The sequence below is a fragment of the Phacochoerus africanus genome, chromosome 15 (assembly GCF_016906955.1).
Source record: "Phacochoerus africanus isolate WHEZ1 chromosome 15, ROS_Pafr_v1, whole genome shotgun sequence".
NCBI lineage: Eukaryota > Metazoa > Chordata > Mammalia > Artiodactyla > Suidae > Phacochoerus > Phacochoerus africanus.
Genome location: NC_062558.1, coordinates 90,891,224 through 90,908,818, shown reverse-complemented (window position 1 = coordinate 90,908,818; position 17,595 = coordinate 90,891,224). Strand labels below are relative to the sequence as shown.

Below are 17,595 nucleotides of genomic sequence, written 5' to 3'. Positions count from 1 at the left end.
CCCATAAGGTAAGGACATGAAACTCTTCACAGCGTGACCCTTTAGTGCCTCAACTCTGCTCATTTTTTTCACGTGCTGACCTGCATACCAGCCTGATCTCTTATGAACCTATCTCTTTTCCAGCTGCCAGTACCATGAACTCCTAGCCACCCTTCAAGGCCCACCTTTGCAAAGCCCTCTCTGAAAATCCTGCCAAAACTCCTCTGTGGATTCAGGTTTGAATGCTTCTCTCTGGTTTTAGCACTTACTGCATCTGACATTTTTGCTCGGAGGTCCACTTCCTCCACTAAAGTAGGCAGGGCAGGCCCTGTAGCACATTCATTTCTGTCTCTCCAGAGCCTTATCACAGGCCTGGAACATAACAGAGCTCAGCAAATGTTTGAGAATGAATGAAAGAAAGAAAGAAAAGAAGGGAGGAAGGAATAAATAAAGAGGGAGTGCCTGTTGTGGCTCAGCATTAACAAACCTGACTGATATCATGAGGAGGTGGGTTCAATCCCTGCCCTCGCTCAGTGGGTTAAGGATCTGGCATCGCCATGAGCTGTGGTGTAGGACGAAGATGCGGTTTGGATCCCATGTTGCTGTGGCTGTGGTGTAGGCCGGCAGCTACAGCTCCAATTTGACCCCTAGCCTGGGAACCTCCATATGCCGTGGGTGTGGTGAACAAAAGGAAGGAAAGGAGAAAGAAAGAGAGAAAGAGTAAAAGAATGAATGCTCTCACACTCACTGAGTGAAGGCATTAACAACAAGGTCCAGATCTAGTTGCCAGGCCGTGGCTCCCAGCACACCTTGCCACAACCAGTGTGGGCCCACCCTGAGGGGCCCACCCCTGTCCCTGTCCCTCCTGCCTGGGTCCCGTTAGGGCCTGCACTGCCCTCGGGAAAAGAAGGCCCTCTTATCAAGTTGCAGTGTAAATTCAAGCAAATTAAAACAGCTTGGATTCAAATGACCTATTCAAACCAGTTGTTCATGACTCCCCCGGAAGCAGGGGCTGATGTCCCCCGCCTTGACTGTGCTCAGTCAGGTGAAACCTGTGGGAAAAAATAGCTCCACGTTTGCATTTTATGGAAATGACGGATACTTTGGCAAGGTTATTTCCCCAAGTTATAACTCCCCTTTAGTTTGACTACATTTCCATGAGGAGTGGGAGGAGGTGCGTGAGGGGAGGCAGAGGAGCTGGGGTCTTTGGAAATTTCCAGGGTGCCTTGGCAGCTCGGGTGGTGGGGTAGTTGTAGGGTGACACCCCCCCCCCCCCCCCCCCCCCCGCCCAAGCATCACTCAAAAGCCCTGAGTTTTGGTTTTTTTTTTTTTTTTTTTGCTTTTTAGGGCCGCACCCGCTGAATATGGAGGTTCCCAAGCTAGAGGTAAATTGGAGCTGTAGCTGCAGGCCTATGCCACAGCCACAGCAACTCAGGATCCACTGAGCCACAACAGCCTTGGGATTCTTACCGTTGGAGTTTTTCTGCCGAGGAAGCTAAGAGGCCTTGGATTTCCGGGGAACACTTCCACCTCAGCCTTCTGGGTGCTGGGAGCTCGCTGACCGAGTCAGCTCGGACCATCTTCTTGCTGCTCTTCACCCTGCAGGACAAAGAGGTGACCTCCTTTGGCCCTGCAAGCTGGGGGGCTGCTGGCAGCTCGTTTCTTTGCTCTGCAGTCATCTTAGCAGTCAGAGTTTCAGTGCATGTGAGCTGCCCACCCCCGAAACAATGACACAGATGAAAAGCCTGACATTCAGAGGGGCCACCCAAATTAGCAAACAGCAAGACCAGGATTCCATCCAGTTCCACCTGACTCCAAAGCTCAGCGTTCTTTTCACGTTTTCCTGTTTGACCATGTTACACCACTAACACTTCAGAAACACTTGGGGATAAGTGGAACAAGCAAATTGTGTTGTTCTGACTATGAGAGTTAGTTTGGGTTCTCAGTGATCCTAAAGAGTTCTTAAATCATGGAAAAGATTTGGTGCTTAGATTCAGGGAGAAGATTCTAGAAGGAGAGAATGAGCAAACTTGTGAATGGAAAAAGAAGCCTGGTGTGTTTAAGGGACAGAGAAGTACTCAGTGTGGCCAACTTGGGAGCCAGGGAGAGAGACCCACCCTGAGGGGAAGGAAAGACGTGCCGCTCAAGAGACTGCTGGGTCAACAGCAGGCCTCGCCCTGACTTTGGACAAGCAATAGATTTTTAAAAATTTATTTATTTATTTTTAATATTTATTTATTTATTTATTTATTTTTGTTGCTGCACTTATAGCATATGAAAGTTCCTAGGCCAGGGATTGAATACGAGCTACAGCTACAACCTTTAACCCACTGCACTGGGCTGGGGACTGAACCTGAGCCTCCGCAGTGACCCGAGCCGCCAAAGTCTGATTCTTAACCCAGTGTGACACAGTGGGAACTCCCAAGCAATAGATACTAACCTGGGAATCCCTGGACCAAAGCAGATGTTCCTTTTAAGCTGAAGAATTCTTGGCCAAGCCTCACCCTAACTGCCCTAAACCTGTTGCCCAGTCTGCCTCTTGTGTCCATGACTGATAAAGCATATGATATCTCACTGAAGTTGGCTTTCAGATGCATCTTTTGCTAAGACACTTTCCAGACCAGCGCACCCCCCGGTGGCCACCCACATTTTTCTTGGCCTAGCTTGGTGGCCGATCAGCAGTCTGGCTTTGCCTTCCAGGGCTGCTCAGGAGGGGCCCTAGCCCCAGACTCACATGTGCTTGAGCAGATGCTCCGTGCACTGCACCAGGACGATGCCATCAAAAGGGGAGTGTTCGCACACCACGCCGCAGGTGCCGTCTCGGCCCACCACAAACTGCAATAGGAAGAGAGACGTGAGTGGACTCCTGGAACAGGCAACATTGCAAACCAACCCCTTGGCCCTTGGCCAGGACTCCCCCCACCCACCCATCCCCACTTCTCAGGAGGACCTCTCCTCCAGGTTCACCAAAGCACATCAGCTCCTAAAAGAATGCTGTAGGTAACTGCCATGGCCTGAGAACATGGGAGCCTCGAGACAGCTCTAGACTGTGTTCCCCCTTCCTGGAAATGCTCTGGGCAGCGAAGGTGGGGGCCCAGAGCTCCCTGGCTCAAGTAGCCAGGTGATTCATAAGCGCTCATACTCAGGCTGGGCACACTCTCCCCAGGTTGCGGGCAGGCTTCTCAGCTCCTGTTGGCCCTGTTTTCCCTTCACAGTGCACACCAGGGCCAGCATCCTTGTCTGCTTTGTGTGATCATGTGTCTGATGGACCCTGTGTGTTTAACTATCACTGATATTATCCCCAGGATTTAGAACAGTGTCTACCCCATAGTAAGTGCTCGATAATTTTGGGGAGGAGGTAATGAAAGATACTGATCCAATATGGTTGGCGTGCAGATCCCAAGGGAGAAAGAAAATATCCCTTGTGGGAGTGAAGGAAAGGTGTACTGAGGATGCCCCACTGACTGCTGCCTGGGCTTCGAGTCAGGGCCCTGGATTCCAGTTCTGCCACTACCACCTGCCAGCCGGGGGAGCTTTGACAAGACACTTCAACTCTCTGGCTTCAGTTTGCTCTCATTTAAAATGGCTCCAATAAGGCTCAGTGCACAGGATCGATATGAGGATTAGAGGGAAGGTCTATGAAAGGCCCCTGGGAACTGTAAAGATTACTTATGATTTCCTATGATTAGACAAGGGCTGGATTTAGCTGACTTGGAAAAGGGACATATTCAGTATGTACAAAAGGGCTGAGAGAAAATATTGAGAAGAATGAGATTTGATTCTCTTTTTTCCCTTTCTTCCCTTTTTTTGGGGGGAGGAGGCCATAGGTGCGGCATATAGAAGCTTCCAGGCTAGGGGCTGAATCGGAGCTGCAGCTGCTGGCCCAGGGCATGGCCAGAGCAATGTGGGATCCGAGCCATAGCAACGCAGGATCCTATACTGCAGCTCATGGCAACACCAGGTCCTGAACCCACTGAGCGAGGCTGAGGATCGAACCCGAATCCTCATGGATACTAGTTGGTTTCTTAACCCGCTGTGCCACCTGGGAACTCCGAGATTTGATTTTTCAGGCATAACCAAACTCCAGTGGGGCTTCCCTGAAGCCTGTCTCAGCACAGAGTCACACTCAAGAGATGCCAGCCCATCATCCATAAGCAAACAAGCCAACAAATAAAGAAGCTATTGAAGTCTTTACTGAGACATTTTCCAGCACAGCACACCTCTGAGCTGACACCCCATCCCCCAATCTCTCTCATAATGTGTCAGGCACCCGAACTTTTATTCCCATTCTTCAAACACACACACACACACACACACACACACACACACACACACACACACACACACTTCCCATGGGGTTTCTTTCAAGATCCATCCCCTGGAGGTGCTTTGCTCTCCCCACTCCCACTCCATGGCCTCTGCCTTTCTATCCTCAGACTCCCTCTCAGTCCTTCCAATTCTGGTTTACAGAGCCCATTTGGCTCTCCCAGCTCCCCTGATCATCTGTCCTGCCTGCAAAAAAGAGCCCAGAGGGGGGCACAGTCACCCACATGAGGCGGAAGGGGAGGGCTGTGCCCACTCACGCATTAGTGCTTTTCTGTCCCCGTCACTAAAAGAAAGGGAGGAAATCGGTGCCTTTTAAAAACCACGACCAAGGCTATGTTTCAGGTCCTGTACATCAATTATATCATTTCATTCCCACAGCTGCTCCATGAAAGATTACAAGCCATTAGCACTACTGGTGGAAGCTAAAACAGCCAGCGTGGCAGCAAGAGAACTCATCAGAAATAGCAGAATCAATATGCAAACCAATAAAAAGGATAACGTACCGAACCCAGGGGACAGAGAGGTAGAAAAACGGGAGGTGGCAGAGAAATGCTTATCAGCATGAGCAATGCGCACCCAAAACATAGAGAAGGTTGGGTGTTACCAATGGTCATTGTGAAAGTGTGGTGGCTTTAAAAATAAATGAGATTAGACTCAGGTTCTGTGGGCTGGGGAGAAAGGATGGGGAACAGAAATGAATGGCCCAAGCTACATTCTCACCTGCAAATTTTTCTCCAGGCCAAAGTGAAGGTCTCATTTCTGGGTTGATGTCATGTGAATGAAAAACATATGAATTGCTGTGTTTTATTTTACGATGTTCCTCTGTGGAGATGCTGGGCTGCCCTACTCCCCAGGGATGGAGGGAGGTGTGTGCAACTGGCCAGGCCAGGGTGATGGAAATTCAGGAAAGCTGACATCTCTGGGCATCAGACATTATCTTTGCTGAATGTGTTGAAGATTTGTTTGGTGGGAGCCCCTGGCACGGCCTCACCTTACAGTGCATGACAGGAGATGGGGAGTGAGCCCCAAGTCTGATCCAGAGGCTGGGCACAGGCTATAGGAAGGTTAGGGAGTTTGAGTTGGGTTTGGCCACCTGCTCCTGAGAAGAGGTCTGGCCAATCCAGGGACTGACACCAATGGAACATCTGCTGCAGCTCCTTTTCGGCCCCAGATGCAGCATCCTGGGCAGCAGAGGCCAGAGAGTTAGCATGTGCTAGCTTGGGCCACTGGCCATGCCATGAGGAGGCTTACCTGTAGGGACTTGTCATACCAGCGGTTGGCTCCATTCTTGCTGCAGCCTCCGCCGTGAAGAAGCTGGAGCGCCCTGTTGGTGTCGCTGAGCTCCATGCCTCCAGGGGCATCCAGGCACACCAGGCAGATGCACCGCTCGATCATATCCAGAGAGTCCCGATTGGTGGAGTCTGTGGCACAGGCAAGCACGGCTGACTTAACACCTGCCCTGCCCCGGGCCTGCGGTCCCCTCTGCAGAGTCCCACATACCACAGGCAGACACACATGGACATGCAGATCTTCAGCCTGTCCTGACCCCTTCCCCTACCCCAAGGGGTGGACTGTGAAGTCAGCCTGACTTTCCTGAGCTTCTTTGTTAAGCCCAGGGGCCAGCTCACCCTCAGGGTCCTTACGAGAGTCCACCCTCCAATTGTGGCCAGCACTGCCCCCAGATGTGTGGTCACTGGTCCTATACGCAGGATGAAGGGGGGTCATGCGGGGCCTTTCCCATGGGTGCCAGACTCTTGGGCCAGCCCTCAGCAGAGGCAGAGCTCCATTACCCCCACCCCCACCCCGGCACCTGCAAGCCACATCTAGCACACAGGCAAGTCTATTTGTCCTGAACTATGATACTCAGAAGGGAGAGAGTAAGGGGGCTTCTCTCCCTGGCCCCATCACCCTCCTCCCCATCCCCAGGCTGTTGTTTCTATGCCAAGCACAGGCAGAAAGGCCAGGGTGCTCTGAACCTGTATCCAGATGAGGCTGTTGGGGCCATTTCAAGCATGCAGAACTCATCAGGACAAACAGACTAAAAGCCACAGAGTTGTGCCGGAGACATGTCACCAAGGGAGCTTGACTCCTCCACGGGGGACAGCAGGCATGGAGCTGGGCTGGCCAGATGGGCTGCCCCAGGTAGCTTCCTCCATGAGCACAGGAAGAGCCACAAAGCCTGCCCAGTGGGACCTGACTGTGGCCACAGCTGATGCTGCTGTGTACCCCTGATCCCAATCAGGAGTCTATTGGGGTGATTGGGTTCTTTGTCCACATCTCATATGGGGTGTGGGGTATCAGGACCCAATGGTGAGAGCTGCACATCACCCAGACATCCTGACCTGTGGGCTGGATGCTGTAACAGGACGAGGCTCAGGGCAATACCCCTACCCCAGCCCCAGAGTGTTCTATGCATGCGAAGTGGTATTTGGAGGCAAAGAGCAATTATGTGGCATGTTCCGATAACTATAGCCCCTTTAGTCATAGAACACGTGGTTTTTAGCTTGGCACAATGAAAAGCAGAACTAAAGCTATATCCCCCAGCTTCTCTTGCAGCTGTGGAAACCATGTGTCTTGACTCTGCCAACAAGATCTAGAAATACTGTATGGCAGCTTCCAAGAAACCTCCTTAAATACAACTTGCCTGTACGCTTCACCTTTTTTCACACCTTCTCCCTTCCTACTGCCTGGAACACAGGTGTGATGGCCAGAACTCTAGCCTCCTTTTTGGACCTGGAGGATGGGCCTGGTTTTGGATCACACCCTTGCAGGGAGATGAACAAATCCTAGCTACTGATCAGCTCTGGAGGGCTCAGTTCTGGTTTATGTGGGGGGGTGGGGGGCGGAGAGATAGACAGAAAGAGAGAGAGACAGAGAGGGTCACATGTGGCCAGTCCAATACCAACTTACATTGCCTGGTTATGTTGGACTCACATGCCCACACTGTAGGAATTAGCTGAGCTAAGAAGCTATGCCCTTACTTTGCCACAGTCCTTTTTCATTTATTTAACCCTCTTGTCTCTCCAGGTATTTAAGTTCAAGGTCCCTGTCCAGAAGGCTATTCTCTGTGTCAGAAAGAAACATTCTAGGGGCCGAAGATTCCCCCCCAAAAAGGTAGTTGAACACCCACCCCCCCTGTCCTGTTGCCTCCTATCCCAGCATCGGGGCAGCCAGCCCTGGTCCTGCCTGAGTGCTGGCCCTCCTCTTTCCTGCAGTCGGCCCTGTGCCTCTGGATTCTGAGCCCGGGCATTAAGCCCTCTGCTTCTGCAGCCATGTGCTCCTGCCCCTCCCGCTGGAACGCCAGAGACTGCTGAGTTGGAACTCCTCTTCCCAGAGCCCACTCCCCACCCCCGCCCCCTGCTCTGGAGTTTATTTCCTTCCAGAGCCTTAAGTCAAAAAATATACCCATCGTGTGTCACAGTCATCTGGAATCTGCCTTCCCGAAGTCCAGGGGACGTGTGGGAGCGAGTGCAGCTTCCGTACCCTGAGGCTCAGGGGATCCCCGCAGCCTCCGTTCACCAGCCAGGCCCTGCCCATGGGTCAAGCTAGGCATAGCTGCACCTTCCCCAGTGGGTGGGGAGGGCAAGTAAATACACGGTGACACTGCCGGTGGGGACCACATTGGGACCCGTTCTTTCTCTGTCCAGCTAGGAGCCTGGAGTCATCCTCGATGGGGTCCCATCCGCTTCTCCCGGCTCTTGGCCTCACACCAGCCTCTCTGGGCTGCTCCCCATTCCTGGCATAGTCAGCCACGAGTGAAGTAATCCCTAAGACCTCCCCAGGTCTCCTTAACACCTGCTTGGCACATGGATGCTGAGGCCACTTATGCTGCTCCCTGCTCTGCTCAGGTTATTTCTCCAGGTTCATGAGAGGTGGAGGCAAATGTCCCCAAGTGAAAGGAGTCTGCAGTCCCCACTTCCCCTTCCTCCCTCTTCTTGCAGATCCTGGGGGAGCGAGATGCCTCTCACAGCAGGTCATCCACTTTGGGTCATCTCCTCCCCCTTCCCATCTGGAAGACAGGTTTGGGGATCACTGTGCATTCAGGACCCTTCTTGATCCCTATGGAGCAGGAAGGACTCATCACCTTCCCCATGACCTCTTGGGCTTTCCTGCCTCAACTGATCAACTTCAAGGCTTTAGGTCATGCCCTGAGGACCTAATGGTAAATGAGACCCCATTCTGTCCTGGGGGAAACTCCCCTTCCCTCTGTTCCTTAAGTATGCCACGGTCACCATGTCACCCTCTACAACCTGAACTAGCTCCTACTGTCTACTGAGTGGAATCCAAATTTCTCAAAACGGTCCCCAGGCCCCATGGCTCGCCTCTGCTGCCCTTCTGGACAACAGGAGCCTCTTGCCACTTCCAGACACCAATGTGAATTTGTCCCCTCACCGCTGTGCAGGCTGCCCCCTGGATGAGGGCCTGTCTCACTCTCTGCCTATCAAAGCCCTATTTGTCAGATCCTTCCGAGCCCCCTAACCAGATCATGGTACCAGCCCTGTACCCAGAGCGGGTGGGAGCAGCCGCGAGCTCCTGCCCTCCAGGCTGCCTCTCATAGGGAGCATGTTGGCTCAGCTGCCTGCTCAGGGCAGATGAGGACCCTCTGCTCTGTCCACCAGGATGGCCTCACATGGAACCTGAGCCTGTGCTGGAACAGCTATCTCTACACCCACTGCCTCCTACCACACAGTGCGTGACCCTATAATGAGTGACCCCGTCACCGTCCCAGGCCCCAGTCACTGACAGTCCAGCCCCAGGAGTTTCAATCTGGTCCCCTCCTCCCATGCATCTGAGTTCACAGAGAGCAGGGCCTGGGTCCCCATCCCAGTGGGCACAGGAAAAGTGTCCATGGCTGGCAATGGACTTGAGTGTCCATGGACAAGTGAGGCTAAGATCTGTGTGCACAGCTCAGAGAGGGAACCCAGAGGAGCTCAGCCAGCACCTTGAAAGTTAGGAAACTACCACCTTTGGGGCATGGAGCTTCGTGGGATGGAGGGGGCTACAGGAAAGGAGACAGAGACAGGGAAGGGATTCCTTACCCTCTGCAAGGCTCCCCACCCTGTCCCTCTCTGCTCCTGTAGGAGTTCCTGCCAATGGCCGTAGTGCCCAGCCCTGCACTATGTGCTATTCTAGAGGTTCCTTAGGGCTCAGGCTGGCTGGTGACTTCAGAGCATGGGGAGTCTGGGTCACACCTGGGTCAGATTCAAATAGGTGGAGAGGGAGGGAGATAACCGTGCAGGAAAAGGCTCTGATGGCTAGGCAGCAGGCACCCAGGCTTGTGGGTAGAGCTTTTGAGTGGAATTTCTGAGTGATGCCTAACCACCTAGAGAGGGCATGGGCCTGGAGGCCAACTAAGGGGCCATGGGCAGCCCTGATGTCACACATTTTGGCTCTGCTGGCCATGTCTCAGTGAGATCTGAGAGTCCAGGCTTGGGATCTGCCTATGAAACAGCCCCAAAACCAGTGTGGAGTGGGCAGGCTGCAGCTCCCCAGGAAGCCCACGGCAGGCCTGGGGAGGCTGGGGAGCAGACCTGATACAGCCTCTGTGCAGAAGAGTGGAGGCTTGGCCAGCCACCTCCAGGCAGGAGAGAGGAACCCCTGAGGAGGGGCTGAGCCATCATTACTGCATGCAGGTTGAGAGGGCCCTGGAGCTCAGCACCAACCAACAGCAGCCAGGTCCTGGCTCATTAGACAGAGTGCAATGGGACAGCAGAGCTGGGATGCCAGGTGGCCTTGCAAATGAACTCCCTGCATACAAGTACCTGATCGGTCAAATGCTGACAAGTTAATCATGTAAGGCAGAAAACGAACTACACCCAAACTCATCCACCATGACTCTGGCCTAAATGTAATGGAAACACAGGGCGGTGGACTGGAGGCACATGGCAGGAGCCGTTTGTCTTGTGACATCCTCATCGAGCACATGGAGGCTCGTTTAATGTGGTGAATCAATCTTCCTCAAGGAGCCCCTGCTTAATGGGTAGAAGTCAGAGTTGAGTAATAGGAGGAGCTGCTCTGTCACCCACGCCTGGGTAGTGATGGGTGATGCAGAAATTCCAGAGGCCATGAGGACTTGGAGGGCCCTAGAGGTTGAAAGCTTACAGACTGTGACTAAGGTGGACAAAAGATAAAATGAACACAGCACCTCTGCCTTTGGAGACTGCACACACCCCTCTGGGACACTTGCCTTCTCTGATCTATTCCCTGGGAAATAGGGACTTCTACCGTTCTCCTTCACGTGCTCACAAGCTCTGGGGAGATGGAGGCAATGGGCTCCTTCTCAAAGGCTTAGAGCTTCTCAGCATTGGTCGCTCCTATCTGAGCATCTTTCCTCCCATGAAAAAGGAATTCTATCTGCCATCACACCTCCCATATTCTTCTATACTTTATGACTTATGGGGTAATCTTTGTATTCTCAGTCCCTAGAGGCTATGAGAATATCACTAAAGTGTTTCTTGCTCAGTGAAACCTACCTCCTGCAAATCAGAACTGCTTTGATATAAATTACAAAAGCCTCTTAAGGAGCTCAAGAGGGAGAAGCTTCAGCTTCCAAGAAGATCAGGTGGACTTTTCCCAATTCCTCCCACTGAAAACCCTGGACATTATATTTAAAACAAACAGAAGATGACTCAAAGATGGAGAGAGGAAGGATAAGTAGTTAGGGTGCTCAGGACCTCAGGGACAAGATGGTAGGTTCTTTGGCTAAAATTGTGGTCTGAATTGTGTTCCCTCCATTCTTGAAATTCATATGTTGAAGCCCTAACCCCCATTGTGACTGCATTTAGAGACAAAGTCTTTAAAGAAGTAATTTAGGTTAAGTGAGGTCATTAGGGTGAGGCTCCAAACCAATATGACCATTGTTCTTATAAGAAGAGGAAGAAACACCAGGAAAACCTGTGCTCAGAGAAAAGACCATGTGAGGATACAGTGAGATGGTGGCCATCTGCAAACCAAGGAGAGCGGCCTCAGGAGAAACTAACCCTGCTGACACCTTGATCTTGGACTTCTAGCCTCCAGAACTGTGAGAAATAAATTTCTTTTGTATAAGTCTGTGATATTTTGTTAGGGCAGCCCTAACAAACAAATACACTAGGTTTTCTGTTGCACCTAAAATACCCCAGACTTGGAGCTGAAGTAGTTAGCAGCATAAAAACACAAAGAAGTGTAGAGAGAAAATAGTCCAACAAAAGCCTTCTCTCTGTAGCCAAAGGACCAGTGAAGGGGAAGACTAGCAAGACAGAAAACTTTTAGGCAATAACCACCCCACCCTCACACCAGCAAAGGCCAAGTGGGGAGCCTAGCTGTTCCATCATCTACCATCATCAGTCTGTAGTGAGGCATTTCACTCTGCTGGTATCAGAGAAGGCATGATTTCAGATGGAAACTGGGACTTCCATTTCCATTGGGTGGAAACCACCACCCACGTTAACCCCCACAGGGCTTCAGTAGAGACCATGTGGGGAGCTTTAATTCCCTCCCCACCACCAGTAACAAAAAGTCCCTCCCTGGGGCATCAATACAGACCACATGAGGAACCTGGACTCTGTCCCCACCTGGCTCTAACAAAGCAGCATCCACCCCCTTTACCTGCTGGAGCAGTGTCAGAGGAAGCCAGTTAAAACAGAAGGTTTAAATAAGAGCCAATGTCTTGTAACGGAATACGTCCAGGTTTCAAAAGAAAATTACCTGTCATTCCAAGATTCAGGTAAACCCAAATTTGAAGGAAAAAGAGATAATCCACAGATGCCAACACTTAGATGACAGACATGTTAGAATTATATGACAAATTTTTTAAATCAGTCCTCACAAAAATGCTTCGACAAGCATTTATGAACACATTTGAAACAAAATAAAGAAGTCTCAGCAAAGAAATAAAAGATATAAAGTCAAATGAAAAGTTTAAGACATAAAAATATAATAACCAATATATAAAGCTTAGTAAACTGGCTCAACAACAGAATTTAAAGGTCAGAGAAAAGAATCAGTGAACTTGAAGATAAAACTATAGAAAATAGGCAACACAAACAGAAAGAAATAGATTTAAAAAAACAAAAAACAGAGCCTCAGGGTCTATGGACAAAAGATCTAATAATCATGTCATTGAAGTCCCAGAAGGAGAGGGAAAAGAGCCAACAGGAACTTACTCAGAGAAATAATGACTGAAAACATCCCAAATTTGGCAAAATGCATAAACCTAAAGATTTGAGAAGCTCAGTTAACTCCAAATAGGATAAATTAAAAGAAATCCACACCAAAACATATCAAAGTCAAAACTAAGGACACAGAAAAAAAAAATGAAAGCAGAGAGAAATGACACTTCACAATAGGGGAAAAATAATTCAAATTACAACATATTTCTCATCAGAAACCATGAAGTGTGGTAAGAAGTGAATGATTTTGTTCAAGTGCTAAAAGAAAAGTGTTGTCAACCCAGAATTCTAGGAGTTCCCTGGTGGCTTAGTGGTTAAGGATTCTGCACTGTCACTGCTATGGCCTGGGTTTTATCCCTGGCCTGGGAACTCCCACATGTGAGAAAAAAAAGAAAAAAGAAACCTAAAGAAAATAAAGAATGAAAATCTTAGTAAGTAAAATTTAATCTTCTTTTTTCTTTTTATTCTTTTTAGGGTCACACTTGTGGCATGTGAAAGTTCCCAAGCTAGGAGTCGGACTGGAGCTACAGCTGCGGACCTACTTCACAGCCACAGCAATGCCAGATCCAAGCCATGTCTGTGACCTACTCCACAGCTCCTTAACCCACTGAGTGAGGCCAGGGATTGAACCCACAACCTCATGGATACCAGTTGAGTTCTTAACCCACTGAGCCACAACAGGAACTCCTGAATTTTTTTTTTGTCTTTTGTCTTTTTTTGTCATTGTTGTTGTTGTTGTTGTTGCTATTTCTTGGGCCGCTCCCGCAGCATATGGAGGTTCCCAGGCTAGGGGTCGAATCAGAGCTGTAGCCACCGGCCTATGCCAGAGCCACAGCAACGCAGGATCCGAGCCGCGTCTGCAACCTACGCAGACGGCAACGCCGGATCGTTAACCCACTGAGCAAGGGCAGGGACCGAACCCGAAACCTCATGGTTCCTAGTCGGATTCGTTAACCACTGCGCCACGACGGGAACTCCAGGAACTCCTGAATTTTTAAAAATTATGTTTCACTTTTGAAATAAAAATGATAACACTGTGATCTGGTTCTGCATTTGTATTAGAGGAAATCTTTAAGATACTTATAAATAAGAGAGAATAAAGAGATGTAAAGGGTAGTAAACTTTCTACTTCACTTCACCAGACAAAATTTCAACACCAAAAGACTGTGATAAATTATATATATATAAGGTAATACTTATGGAAACTACTAGACAAAGTTGTACAGATACACTAAAAACACTGAAGATATATTAAGTAGAATTTTAAAATATGTGTAAGTAACTCATAGGAAAGCAGGAAAAAGAAAGCAAGGATTGAAAAATGGAGAAATGAAAGACAGAGAAAACAACGATAAAAATAATAAAGTAGTAGAGTTAAACCCCAGCATATCAATAACTACACTGACAAGAAATTGATGAAGTAGATTAAAAACATGTCTGAGCTATATTCCATCTACAAGAAACTCATATCAAATATAATGATATATGTTGGTTGAAAGCAAAAGAAAGGAAAAAGTCATATCAAGCAAATATTAATGAGAAGAAAGCAGGAGTGGATATATTAATATCAGTTTAAGTAAATTTCTGGGCAAAGAAAATTGAGATGTTGAGGGGTGTTACATAAAACAAAAGGGTAAATCTACCAAGAAGACATAGCCATCCTAAATGTGTATCTACCAAACATTCTCAAAATATGTGAAACAAAAAGTAACAGAACTGAAGGAAGAAACAGACAAATCCACAAGTGTATTTGGAGACTTCAACACCCCTCTCTTGATAACTGTTAGAACAACTACAGAAAGTCAGCAAGATATAAAAGAACTTGACACCACCATCAATCAACAGGATTCTAATTGATATTTATAGAACATTTTATCTAACAACATCAGAATGCACATTCTTTTCAATGCCCATGGAACATATGTGCCATGGTAGACCATATCCTAGGCCATAAAACAGTGCAAAAAGGCAAGAAAAGAGAATAAAAAGGACACAGACCAAAAAGGAAAAAAACCTGCCTATTTTCATGACATGATTTGTTTATGTAAAAAATCATTAGGAATCTACAAAAAAAACCCACCTCCTCCTACAACTAATAAGTGAGTTACAAGTTCACAAGATACCAAGTAAACATATAAAAATCTGCACACCAATGGCAAAGACAGAACATCCAAATTAAAACTACAATACCATTTGCAATCATGTAAAATGAATGAACTACTCCAGCATAAATCTAACAAAAACATACAGGATTTATATGCTGAAACTATAAAACGCTAATGCAAAAAATCAAAGATCTAAGTAAATAAAGAGATAGACTATGTTCACACATTGGAAGACTCAGTGTGGTAAAGGTGCCAATTCTCCCCAAATTGATAGACAAGCCTAACACAGCATCAAATACCAGAAAGACTTTTTGTAGATGACAAGATGATCTAAAATCTATGTGAAAAGGCAAAGGAACTAGAATAGCTGACACAATTTGAAAAAGAATAAAACTAGAGGAATCATTACATTCAATCTCAAGAGTTATTAGATAGCTACATAGCCAAGGATGTGTGGTATTGGCAGATCAATGGAAAAGAACAGAAAACCCCAAAAGAGGAATTCCCACTGTGGCTCAGCAGAAAGGAACCTGACTAGTATCACTGAGGATGTGGGTTTGATCCCTGGCCTCGTTACTGAACGCAGTGGGTTAAGGATCCAGTGTTGCCATGAGCTGTGGTGTAGGTCACAGATGTGGTTCAGATCTGGGTTGCAAGTGGCTGTGGTGTAGGCTGGCACCTGCAGCTCCAATTTAACCCCTAGCCTGGGAATTTCCATACGCCTTGGGTGTGGCCAAAAAAAAAAAAAGAAAGAAAGAAAGAAAACCTCAAAAGAGACCCATATAAATAGGCCCAATTGATTTTGACAAAAGTGCAAAAGCAATTCAATGGAGAAAAGATGGTCTTTTCAACAAATGCTGTCAGAGCAACTGGATACCCATAGTATCCCCCCATCCCCCCAAAAAAAATCTTGGATAAAAATCTCACATATTATAAAAAATCAATTCAAAAGTGATGTTCAACTTAAATGTACAATATAATATTATAAAACTTTTGGGAAAACTATAGAAGAAATTCATCTTTGGGATCTAGGGCTGGGCAAAGAACTCAGATTTGACACCAAATGCATGATCCATAAAAAGAAAAATTGACAAATTGGAATTCGTCAAAACTAAAAACATTTTGGAACATCCTGTCAAGAAGATGAAAAGAAAGCTACAAGTGGGAGAAAACAGAAAAACCACATATTCAATAAAATGTTAGCAAAGAGTATATAGACAACTCTTAGAACTCACAGTAAAAAACAAAAACAAAAACAAAACCCCAAAACCCAAACAAATCCAATTAGAAAATGAGCAGAAAACATGAAATGGTAATTTGCCAAAGATGAGATATACATGGAGAATTAGCCCATGAAAAGATATTAAACACCATTAGTCATTACAAAAATGTAAATTACAACTACAATAAGATCACTGCCTACCTATCAGAAGGTTAAAATAAAAATGAAAAATCAGTGACAACCCCAAATGCTGGTGAGAATGCTGAGGAATTGGATCACTCACACGTTGCTGCTGGGAATGTAAAATGGTACATACAGTCACTGTAAAATGTTTTAGCCATTTCTTTAAAAAATAAAACATGCAGATATCACATGACTTAGCAATTTCATTCCTGAGCATTTTTTTTCTGCAATGAAAACTTATGATCACACTAAAACCTATACATACAAGCTCATAGCATCTTCATTTGTAATAGCCAAAAAGTAGAAGCAATGCAGATGTCTTTCAGTGGGTGAATGGTAGCATCCATCACTATGATACATCAATACCGTGGAATACAATACCGTATGAACTTTTCACACATGCAACAACTGGGATGAATCTCCAGAGAACTATACTTGGTCTTAACCAAAAAGGCTGAGAAGCAATTCAGAGAATTATACTGAGTAAAAAGGCCAATCTCAGAAGGTTACATGCATCATGAATCTATTTACATGACAATCTTAAAAAATAACATGATAGAAACGAAGAAGAGATTGGTGGTTGTGAGATGCTAAGGAGGGATGGGGCTGGAGCAGAAGTGGGTGTGGCTGTAAAGGCAACACAAGGGATCCTTGTGGAGGATGGAAATGTTCTGTATCGTGACTGTATCAACATCAATGTCCTGGTTGTGATGTTGTAAGATTTGCAAGATGTTACCATGGGGTGGGGGAGATGGTACAGGCGGGTTTATTTCTGACAACTGCATGTGCGTCTACAGTTATCTCCAAATAAGTTTAATTTTTTTAAAAGGAGAACTCAGGAGCCAAGAATTGTTCTTTCCTCTGAGTTCTAGCCACCCTTCCCACAAAGGCAGATTTAAAGAGCTATCATACTTTCCTGAATTAAGGGAAGGGCTATGAATGGAGAAAGGCAGGAGAAACAAACAAAAACCAAACAAACATACGAACAACAACAAAAAAATGCCTCACAGCGGCATTATAACCAAATATCATCATGCTGCCCATGAGATGGAAAGCGAGAGCCAGAGAGATGGCACTCAGACAGAAAAGAAAGCAGAAAGGTGTCTGGAGCGTCAGGGCTGGACAAGGACAAGGACAAGTCATTCAGTCTGAGGTCACTGGCCACTGTCACTGACTGCACGGGCAGTGCCCATCAACAGGTGTCCATTTTCAGTTCACCAGATTTTTTTCCAGAGAGCCTATGGGCTTGGGAAAAATCTCCCCAGAGTGTTTCTCCAAATCAAATGAGCAATAGCTTGGAGAACACCCTCTGTGCACCTGGCACCAGACCTCATGCTTTGCAGCCCCTCCATAGCCTTGGTCCTATCCACAGGGTGGGGCTGCCACCTCCATACCCTAGCCTAGGAAGCCAGCCTCCAGGGGACAACAGAGAGGGGCAGCTCAAGCACAGGTCTCTTACCTTGGACCACATGCCTCTCCCTGTCTGGATGCTCTCATCCATAAAAGCCTGGATGCTTCCACTGTGGGAGAGACTGGCCCCGAGGAAAAAAACCAGCATTCAGCCTCGAGAGCCCAGGAGGTATTTCTGGGCCAATTAAATCAGAGAGGTTGTTATTGCTAATGTGTAATT

At 47.5% G+C, this 17,595-nt stretch overlaps 1 protein-coding gene across 1 annotated transcript in view; it reads right to left on the bottom strand.

Moving 5' to 3' along the window:
* Positions 1–17,595, bottom strand: part of CHAT (choline O-acetyltransferase) — a 49,539-nt gene that overhangs the window by 13,979 nt on the left and 17,965 nt on the right. Inside the window, exons 7-9 of the mRNA XM_047761117.1 lie at positions 5,557–5,726; positions 2,714–2,814; positions 1,450–1,578 (exon numbers count right to left, since the gene is read on the bottom strand). Coding sequence (XP_047617073.1) covers positions 1,450–1,578; positions 2,714–2,814; positions 5,557–5,726 — 400 coding nt within the window. The remainder of the gene's footprint in view (positions 1–1,449; positions 1,579–2,713; positions 2,815–5,556; positions 5,727–17,595) is intronic.